Here is an 11373-nt window from a genome sequence, read left to right as displayed (position 1 = left end):
GGTTTCTGGTACCAAGCTTATAGCACTCTGGTATTTCTAATGGCTTTGGGTTGAAATGGTCCTCGAGTTTCTCGACAATGTCTTCAAACGACGCATCCTTTGCTTCCCCTGGCTCGAGTAGGTTTGTCAACATTCCGTAGACATCTGGCCTGATCTCCATTAGAAAAATTGCTTTTTTCCATTCACGAATTATTTTATTTTGAGCTTGAATATTCTTGTCTGCACCTTCGGTCTCAATAATGTTATTGGCCTTAAAAAAATCTCCATCCACTCAATGTAAGAACTGAATGGTTCATGAGCTCGGTCATACATGCCGAGGCTTCTGATGACTCCCATAGGCGCGGCCATGATTGTCCCGTTCCTGTTGAACAGTGACTCAGCACGCTACCTGTGAGAATCAATGCTGCTGTTGCTGTGTATACATACACGTGAAGGCGAAGTGCAGATGATTCTGCATGAGCATTAGCGGTAAAACATCGCAAAAATTCAGTTTAGGTGTCACACATTCACCTTAAACTTGTCCACTCAAAGGTTGAACACTGTGTCCTTCCAAGATCCCTAAAGATGGCTTTGGGATCCCATCCTCGTCGCTAGTCCCATGAAAGCTGCTGCAATACTGTCCGCAGTGGCTGTGATATATGTGGGTAGAACAAATGAAGGATAGAGACACGATGAGTTGCTGGTCCATGTGCTTGCTTTATTAGGCCAGAGCGAACTGTGCATGCTCATTCCAAACTAAGAGATAATAATTTACAGTGGCCTAGATTTATTCTTTTTTCTTCCTTGTCATCATCCTCCCTTCCCTGTGGCTCTGCAAGTAAATAACTTCTCTTATGAATTAAAAGTGGATATAACTTACTTGGTGTTTTGTGGGACACCATTTTTGGTTATCTCACTTTAAATGAAATATGGCTGGCAACAGGTTCAACTGAGAATGTAGATATTCAGATTACACTCTATGCCAGGGGATAACGTAGAACAGCAATTCTAAATATACAAAATAGTGTCTCTAAGGCTCTTATCTGGAGGCTGGGTAACGTTCTCCCTTCATGCTCAGGATGGGAAGTGCTTTGTGGGGTGTGCAGAGAGACTCCAAATGTTCTTGATGCCTAGGGCCCCAAGAATTCTTAATCTGGTTGTAGCTAAAGCCAAACAGCCTTTTAATTACAGAACTGGTTAACATCAGATTAAAAGATATGGCTAAACTTTGATTCGGACACTGTTTATAGTCCCAGTCCCTTTCAACACGGTGACACCATGGAATCCATTCTGAATTACCATCTTACAAACAGGGATTTCTGGCTCATAAAATTCCTATTGTTTTTATTCAGATGGGCCAGAGTGAAGTGTTTATGAAGCACTGGCAAACAGATCACCTCAATGAGCAATGTCTTCATTTGCAGAAGAAAATTATCATCTGTCAGAAAGGTAAAAAACATTAAAATGATGCTATTCAATTTATTTCCTTTCATATTCTCTGTCAACACCGTGTTGTAATTTCAAGTTTTCACAAAGAAAAGGATGTTTTTATTGTAAGGTTTTATATATATATTTGTGATTTAATTTTATAATTGTAACAGTTCAGAAATTAATGAACAGACCAAACCAAATGAACCCAGTACAAGAAGCTGAAACATAATGTGCTATTGAATTTCTCAGGGTTATTAATTGACTATAGTTTTTGTTATCTGTTCACCAGTCAGTAGTATTGTGCTTTTTTCTGCATTATTGACTTGTACATTTTATTGTGTGAACTGCGGATGCATAATTCTGTTCCATAATGGTAGTTGTCAGAGAATTTCTAGCCCGCCAGCGGCTGCTGCAAAAGATGAACATCAAACAGCAAGAGGTCAACTCCATTGAAAGCTTTTTGCAGACTGCGGAAGATATGGGATTGAAAGCGTATGATTCCTTGGTCATTCAAAATGCGTCTGACATTGCACGGGAAAATGACAGGATTAGGAATGAACTTAACGCAGATTACCTGAGGGAAAAGTTAGAGGCACGACACAGAGACGAGCAGGCCACAAAACGGTAAGCATGGACTTCTGATATCCCATTCAGTACGAGAAATGATTGCTGGATTTGCAAGAAGCCAAGGCTTTTAGACCATATATAAGTATGTTAAAATGACTTTAAGGAGTCAAATAATTAACTTGGGCATGTTACAAATCTGAGCGGTGAAAGCCATTCAAAGGGATAAAAGATACTAATTAAATATTGCAGTAAATCTGAGCTACCCCAGTGTGCTGAAAGTTTCTGAGCTAGTGGTTTGATTTATCAAATGCAAGCAAATGTCACTTGAAGGGTTACAGTTCTGGCTATTAATATGCTGCACACAAATCCAATGAATAGGTTCTGTTTAACACCCAGGTGCTTCGAAAGTCTGGTTGCCACTAAATACTGGTTTGCTCCAGTGAAAGAGTTAACCGTTTTGTGTCATCCCACCAGCCTGTTTCAGGCAGGCTCGCAGCATCTGCAGCAGCCACGGTATTAGCGGGACTGCTTGCTGTCGTCTATTTTCCTATTTGCAAGCAGCCAAATAGATGGCATTGGAGGAACCTCAGCTCCCATTACAATGCATGACAATAAACTATTCAGAAACGTGTGTTTCTTTTTAAATCATAACTTATCAGTGTTTCTTTAAAGTCTTATATATAATAGAGGTAAAATAGTTAAAAGTGTTTTGATTTGCACAGAGCAGAAATGAACAGCAGAAGACAGCTGGCTTTCTGTGGATTTGTGTTTGACAGGAGCAGTGCTTCCACCCTCACCTCACAGTGGGGGTGTTGGTTGCCTGTTTTTTGTGAAAAGCTGGCATTACGTTTCCATGAACAAGTTCATTGTTCTAATTCAGCATCTGGACATCATTTTAATTTCAGATCTGGCATCGGGAGTGGAAAGGTCAATGAAGACAGTCTTTCGGGCTGCCGAGCGCCGAAGCCTTTTCACTCGAGCTCGGTGTCGGCACCTACCTTTGTCGATGGGTTGGCACATTCTGTGATTGGATCATCCATCAGATCACCCTCCCTTCACTCAGTATTCAGTATGGATGATAGCAATGGCCTGCAGTCACCACGGAAACAACCTCCTCCTAAACCAAAGAGGGACCCCAATACGCGGCTGAGTGCTTCATATGAGGCTGTGACTGCATGTATATCGGCGGCTTCTAAAGAAGCAGCAAATGAAGGTTTGAAGAATGATTGTTCACATTGAGAAATAGTGTAAAATTAGACTAAAATGGACAAATCTTCTTCATGATTAATCTGTCCATTTATGTGACATTTAGTAGCGTCATGGGTGATTTAACTGCCAGACTATAATATATATACCTTCTCAGGATATTGCCTTTTTTTTCCTGTAACTGAGACTTGTATGATATTTACTGAAAACAGCAAATCCTAGTAACCAGCTGCAAAATAAAGTGATAACACTGCCGTGGTGATGTCACAAAGCAGAAGTAGTATTTTGGGAACGTCACAGCCTCTTAAATAATAGTGAATAGTGCATCCAGTTTGTCATCGCTAGTGTAAAAACCACGCAGAAATTGAGTTAATGACTCCAACATATATATATCCTAAAATCATAGAATCTTACAGCACAGAAGGAGGCCATTCGGCCCATTGTGACTGTGCCAGCTCTTTGAAAGAGCTATCCAATTAGTCTGACTCCCCTGCTCTTTCTCCATAGCCCTGCAAATTTTTCCTTTTCAGGTATATATCCAAGTACTGAATCTGCTTCCACCACCCTTTCAGGCAGTGTGTGTGTATATACATATTTATATTCAAGGCATCATAATTCTGTGGGACAGGCTGGTTGGACCAGAGGGTCATTCTCCTGCGTGTCATTTTTTGTATGTTTATAGAGATATCAAAGAGTGAGCTTCTGTAATTTAAGCCCGGGAAATAGAATACATTTCTACATCACTTGAATTTTGCTGTTGCTGTCCCGCCATTAGACTACCACACTGTAAACGCACATTATTCACTCCATAAGGTAAATTTGCCAATTCTGTGGTCGCAGGAGGGAGCCTCACTCAAAGGGACCACTGGTCAGAGGGACAGTGCTATAGTGTTGTAGCTCTGTCTCCAACCCATGCTCCATTCATGTGTGACTTCCCACTTGGAGCATGAGATTGGATAATTGACCCTTTTCTGTCCAATAACAGCATAATTCACATAGTGAATGTTAAAGTATTCAACATTGTGTGTCAGAGGTAAATACAAATATTTCACATATACATTTTCTAATTAATCTCAGTTGTATGTAGAAATTAATTTAGCAGTGAAATTCTAATTTTGTTTTTAAGGAATTCTGCCCAATGTGCTCTTAAATACAGATAATTAGTTAATTATATATGACATCCAAACAGTGAGTTCAAGGAAGTAATTTAATTCTCTGGAGTATGTACCTCCCTCCTCAACATCATTAACATCAAGTAAAAAGAAAAAAAGAAAGACTTGCATTTATATAGTGTCTTTCATGACCTTAGGACATCCCTAAGCACTTTATTTTTGAAGTGTAGTCACTGTTGTAATGTAGGAAACATGGCAGCCAATGTGCGCACAGCAAGGTTCCACAAACAGCAATTTGATAATGACCAGATAATCTGTTTTAGTGATGTTGGTTGAGGGATAAATATTGGCCAGGACACCGGGGATAACTCCACTGCTCTTCTTCGAAACAGTGCCTTGGGATCGTTTATGTCCATCTGAAAGGGCAGACAGGGACTCTGTTTAATGTCTCATCCAAAAGACAACACTTCTGATAGTGCAGCACTGCCTCCGTACTACTTTGGAGTGCCAGTCTAGATTTGGTGCTCAAGTCTCTGGAGTGAGACTGTGACCCCACAACCTTCTGACTCAGAGGCATGTGTACTACCACTGAGCCACAGCTGACACTAATAAGTAAGTACAACATAAACACTCACAACCCACCACTGTCTCTAAGGTGCCCAAAATTGTACCCATTGCATCTGCATTTTCAGTTCTAATATTTTTCCAACATTCCTGTTATCTTCACAATTTTTGATTCTGTCTATTTCTATTTCCATCTTTAGTCATTACACCCTCATCTACTCTTATTGAAACCCAGCTTTCATCTTTTTCAACTCTCTCTTACACTCTTACATTTTCTTCTCCAACTTCTGACCCAAAGGAGGTGCACGTACTTATGTTTACTCTGGCATCCCTGCTGCTTGTCTAAACTCCCTTGAGTTTGATCCCCATTGGGTTAAAATATTCCTTGCTTCATTCATTTCTTTTGCTGTCTCTGTTACTCTTCAAACTTTACATCGCACTTGAACATCAGCATTTTATCAATCAAATGGAAGGTATCAAATCTTAACTTTCCCTATGCTGAAATCACTAATCTTACAGGATGATTTTCTTATATGTTGTAACAGTGTGAACAAACTCGAGAAATCAGTATTTCGAGCAAAATTGGAAAGATGGGACCGATTTTCCCCTTTTGAATCTGGGAGGAGCATGTAGAGGCAGATTGCATGTGGAGGATCACATGACCATAACGGATCCCAGTTGATTTTCCTGTACATGTTCAGCCAGATAATATTTTGTGCCCAAGTGTAAGAGAGTAAAATCTGACCCCCATTCTTTTTGCTTCTGATGTTACGATATTTAGAGATAAATATTCATTTTCAGGTTAGCCGGTGCCGAAGTTTGCATTCCAGGATTTCCAATCAGGAATTCAAGCTCACACCTGTAATTTAATGGTCAGAATGTCACAGGGACTTGTGCCTGAGTTCTTGATATGTGCTCCTGGTGCATGAATCATGGCACCAGGAGCGCTAAAGATAAGTTTGGCAAGAAAAAACTATCCCCACTGCCATCTTCATTCTCCACCACCAGTAATAGCCAATGCCCAGTCTTTCGCTATCCTGAAAAATGACAACCAACTCATCATTCAGCCTACCTGTATCATTGATTGGCCTAATAATTCACCTACACCTGGACTTTCTGTGGGCATTTTCTCAATCTGTGCCGTAACTTCAGCAGAAAATCAGCAGAACTCTAGGAGAAATGGGACAGGTGGCTAAAGATGATCATTTCTCCAGTGTTTCCACTGACATTGCAGTGAGATATCGGAGGACCCTGTGGAAATTCTCCCACCCCAATCTCCTAGGACATTTTCTTACCTCCAATCAACTCTGATATTGCATCTGTCTCTTCGCCTTTGGGATTTGCTGCCCACTGCCCCATATCTATGGGGAAAATGATTTGGAAGTCTTTCATTATTCTGTGAAAATGGTAATTGAGTGGCCTTCTTATTTTCTATATGGATTAATTATTTAAATGAGTACAAAAGCTTTCTGAATTAAATGTGGCTTTACTGAAGATTCAAGTGAATTTAATTAAATAAAGTGAGACGTGGAGATCAAAAAATAATTAATTAATTAAGCAGTTGGGCTTTACGAATTAGAAATGGCTTGCAGAGAATGAGAGGAAATGACAATAAATTAATAAAGTAAATAGAACTGGAAATGGAGCAGATAAAGCAGCCTTACACCAAATAGCGATCAAGACAAATGTTTCCAAAAAACCAGGACATAATGACTAAATTCATCAAATAAAGATCGATTTCAGCAAAATGAATTAAATAAAAGATAGATGAATTTAAAGTGGCCTTACATAGAATTGTTAGAAACTGCAGCAAATATATTAATTGAAGTCAGAGTGGCATTTATATAAGTTGGGGAGAAGCTTGTCAAAATTAATTAAATAAGGAGGTGGGCTTGAAGAATTCAGAGTAGCCTTACACATCAGCAAAAGACATGGGGGTTAATGAATTCCAAGCGGCCTTGCAGATTGTCTAAATTAATTAAAGGCGCAGGCTTCATTCGGCAAAATTAATTAAATAGAGAGGTGGCCTTTAAGAATTCAAAACTGGCCTTATGCATTACCAAAATTAATTAAGAGGGGGCTCTTAAGAATTCAAAATGACCTTTCACAACATCAGCTAAACAGCAGGTGTATTTGTCAGTTATACATGGAGTTGAAATAAAAGTGTAAAAGTAAATTTAATTTACCTGAAAATTTACAGAAAAGTAAAAAAAAAATCCTGGAAATCCACAGCAGGTCAGTCAGTAACTGTTGTGAACGTGTACCTGTTTTTTCTCTTTACAGATGCCGACTAATCTGCTTTATAATTTCAGCAGTTTCTGTTTTATTTCAGATATACAGCATTTTTAGTTTTCCTTACCATTTTATCTGAGAACTTAGCTGGCAAGAAAAGGAGGGAAAAAATGGCAGTCAGAGCTGCGAGACAGAATTCAGAGGCGCATCAAGGTGTCATCTAGTGCCCAGGGGATTGTATTACAATGGGATTGTTGATAAAGCAAAACTGAATGGGAATTTTAACATTGCAATTTACAATAGTAATGGCCCAGAATTCGGGTCGGGGGCTTCCCGCGGGTGTAAGCCCCCGACCTGCACTTACCTTGCGCACCGGCCGTTGTGCTGTGGGCCCCCGTGGAATTCCAATCCGGGGCCTGCTCCAACTGCCGGCGTGCAGTGCTTGCGTATCCCAGGGGCGCAGTTAGTTCGAAGCGTCCCCTGGGATCACGTGGGCCATGGGGAGCCAATCGGAGCAGGGAAATGCCCATTCATAAGTTTGACAGGAAGAGCTGTCAAAACTTAGAAATACTACGAGCCCCAAAACATCACTAAATCTTCAAATAAATTTTTTAAAAACATCACATTTTTTAAATAAACTATAAATTACATGAAATAACTTTTAAACAATAATTTTAATTTTTGAAAAAAATAATTTTATTCTCTAAAGGGGCTAATAATAAACTTATCTTTCTTTAAAGTATTTAAATATAATAAAACTGTGGAAAAAATGTTTTAATTTTAGTTAATTCACCACTTACCTTGAAAAAAACAGGCCTTACGCCTGCTTTTTAAATGTGTAACTTCTGGAGACTTACCCTCCCGGGAAAACCTGTAAAAAAAACCTAAGTTCGATGCGCACGCGCAGCCTCTCCCGTGCACGCATTCGAACTCTGAACCCCTTCTTTCAGGGGAACGGAAGTGCCGGTTTCCCACGCATGCGCGGTGCATGCAGGAAACTGGCACTTCCATTGGGCCTACGGGTGAGTACCCCGTGCGTACTCACCCATGGAGACCCGAAGTTCTGGATTAGTTCATGCAGAAGTATGACCAAAAATTGTGCAACAAGAAGTGAGGTTTCTGCACTGTGCAAGAGAGAGAGAGATGGATAGATACCTTTGACAGGTTTTTTATGTAAATGTCAGTGTTTCATAAACTCAACAGTTCAATAATATTTACTGAGGTCACAATATTTCCACATCATCAGTCGCATAATTACACCAAGATCAGACTCTAATTTTAAAACCTCAGGGAAGGGATGTAACCACACTAAATGGATAACAACTTATGCCTACTTTCAAATGGACTACATAAATTGTTATTAAATTGCTCTATAAATGTGACAGTTTATGTCAAATTTATTATTTCCAACTACCATTTTTACCATGAGATTACCTGGACTTGCTTACTTTAATGGATTTAGTCATATAAACCTCCAGAAGATTGCAATGGAAGTCTGTAATAAAGGGGTATTATAATTTGGTAAAAAGTGTCTTACAGGTCAACTTAGATGGTTTACTAACAAGGGAATGTGCAACGATGTGACTGACATTATTGCTTCAACGATTGTGTCTGCAGCTACAGTTCTTACACTTTACAGCTTATTGAGTTTGTTAGTGCCACTTTAGTTCATGCTGTCAGGGTGTGAGTAGGGATTTCACCCTCAGACCAATGTCAGGGAGCCCATGAAAACAAAATGGTGGGGATCTCTCTGCCTATACAGCATGGCTCAAATTAACTGTCGAGCCAAAAGGGGAGCTCACCTATGCCCTTCCACTCTATGACATGTTGGTAACTCAACCCAAGGCTCACTGTGCCACTATTCTAGTGATGACACACTTTGCGCTGTGGATGGGGGTATTGTTGCTCAGGGTAGGTTTTGGTTTGGGGGGAAGAATGTTGGAAGGGTGCAAGGCATTTTCTTCCCTGCCCCTTCACAAAACTCCTTAGAATCATAGAATCGTACAGCATAGAAGGAGGCCATTCGTCCCATCATGCCTGTGCCGGCTCTTTGAAAGAGCTATCCAATGGTCCCACATCCTTGCTTTTCCCCCATAGCCCTACAAATTTTCCTTTATAAGTATATATCCAATTCCCTTTTGAAAGTTATTATTGAATCTGCTTCCACCACCCTTTCAAGCAGTGCATTTCAGATCATAACAACTCACTGCGTTAAATAATTCTGCTCATACTCTTTTGCCAATTATCTTAAACCTGTGTCCTCTGGTTACCAACCCTCCTGCCGGTGGAAACAGTTTATCCTTATTTACTTTTTAAAAATCTAATCAAACTTTGTTAACATTGCTTCCTATTCCTTTCAATTACTCATTACTGTATGCATCCTGTCGCTTGCATGTATATTTCATTCCCTTTCCCAACACCCCTTCGCATTTCCTGTTATGTTGTGCTTCCTGCATCACAAACCCATCCACTGAACTTTTCTGTCACTGACTCCCCATTGGAATTCCTACCTCTTGCCTTTGCCACCACTCACTCCCCTAATCAGTACAGCCTCACTCCCATATTTTCTCTTGTGCAATGCCGCTTATATATTGCCATTCCCGTCATTCTGTGCCTTTAATCACTATAGCCTCCCAATAGCAAGACAACTCCCCTTTGTTATCTGTTGTTTGAAGTGGGTGATACATATTTAAATGCAGAACACAGCACTTTGGATTAGTTTACCTGTGGCACTGACTGATGCGCTTTGCCTCTGGTTCTTGCTTACAATTGACAGGAAGCAAGTGACGAGCACAATTCAGTGTCATCGAAAGATAGACCATATGGGACCCAATTTCAATCACAGCTGCTGAATGATGAAATTATAAAGCTATAACTCCTGTTGACGTCAGTGCAAGTTATTTTGTTTCATAAATGTTTAATAGGACAGAGGCAATGTAGCTCATTTCATCTCAGTTATGATTTGCTGCAACTTTCAAGGGAAGTCACCACAGTTTAACCTTTCACATTTCACTGAGACAGGTTAAAACCTAATAAACTGCATTTCAACTGGCTGAAAGCACGACAGGATTCAGGGAATGAGTTGTATTTTATGGAGTAACCCTTGGGCTTTAGAGGCAGTGTAGAAAACATAAATTTCTAATTGAAACATTAGTGAAGCGATACTTTGAAAAATTATCATCAGACCTTAGTATAAATACTTGTAGTAGCATGGATATATAACCTATGGTTAGCTATGTGTGAAACAGGCTCAAGTTCTGAAGAAGAAATAAGTTGTAATAATTCGCCTCCACCTAAGGTTCATTAGGCAGAATGTCTCTGTAACTCAGTAGCATGCATGGTTCATTACAGACATTCAAGATGCACAACTTCTGGTGAATGCAAACACATTTCTTTCTGTAACTGAAGTAAAATTCCATCTTCACCAATGTTCACTAGGTTTCAGCTCACACAAGAAAAGTAATTATTAAAGGACTATTCATGCAATATAAAGTGCTGTCACTCTAGCAATAGGTATATACTTGAACCATTCATTGCAAAATCAAAATTCATAAGGTTACTGATAGCACAGCATAAAGCTTAATCATAGATTCTCTGTTTTTGACTGTGGATAAGTTTCCAGTTTGTATTTCCTGTTTTTTCCTCCTGCATCTTGGTGCCAGCTTGATGCGCTCACCCTCATATGCCTGATTGTTTTACCTCATGGTCTCGTGCTATTAACCACTAGGGTTTATGCTCTCTGCTCAGCGTTTAACCTTTTTTCCCTTGTTCCAGATTTAATTTGGTACCTACCTGCTCTGACCAGCTTTCTGTTACCTGGATCCTCCAACTTGTTTCTTTGTTCCTCTTCATTTATTTCTCTGTAACTTCACTTCCTCTATCCCCTTTTCAGGTTCTCCTATCTTTATCTCTAGCTCTAGATCAATCTCTAACACCTTTTCAGGTTCTTCTGTCTCCATATTTATCTATATCTCTATCCCTCTTTCAGGTTCTCCTTTTTTCCATATTTATCTCCATCTATCTTTATCTCTGATTCAAGTTCTCCTATCTCCATTTCTAACTATATCTCTGTTTTAGGTATTTCATTGTCAGTCTATCTCTATGTCCGTCTCAGGTTCTCTTCTTTCTACTTTGGTTTCTTATCCTCCCATTTCTATCGCAGCTTCAAATCTCCTCTTTCTTTCTCAATTTCAGGTTCCCTTTTCTCTGTTTACTGGATCCTCCTCCTCTCCCCTTTTAACTCTTTAGTTTTGTTTCACACAAACATCACTGGTCTCTTACT

The 11373-nt window shown here is 39.7% G+C and overlaps 1 protein-coding gene across 1 annotated transcript in view; it reads left to right on the top strand.

Annotated features, from left to right (window-relative positions):
- Nucleotides 1-2773: 2773 nt before the first annotated feature.
- LOC147111558 (unconventional myosin-XVI-like) overlaps nucleotides 2774-11373 on the top strand; it is a 79584-nt gene continuing 70984 nt past the window's right edge. The window contains exon 1 of the mRNA XM_085998630.1: nucleotides 2774-3190. Within this exon, the coding sequence (XP_085854756.1) occupies nucleotides 3049-3190 (142 nt within the window). The 5' untranslated portion in view covers nucleotides 2774-3048. The remainder of the gene's footprint in view (nucleotides 3191-11373) is intronic.

The sequence above is a fragment of the Somniosus microcephalus genome, chromosome 10 (assembly GCF_052327205.1).
Source record: "Somniosus microcephalus isolate GS21.2 chromosome 10, FLI_Smic_1.0, whole genome shotgun sequence".
NCBI lineage: Eukaryota > Metazoa > Chordata > Chondrichthyes > Squaliformes > Somniosidae > Somniosus > Somniosus microcephalus.
Note: the sequence above shows the minus strand (reverse complement) of the source record. Positions and strands in the feature narration are given on the sequence as shown.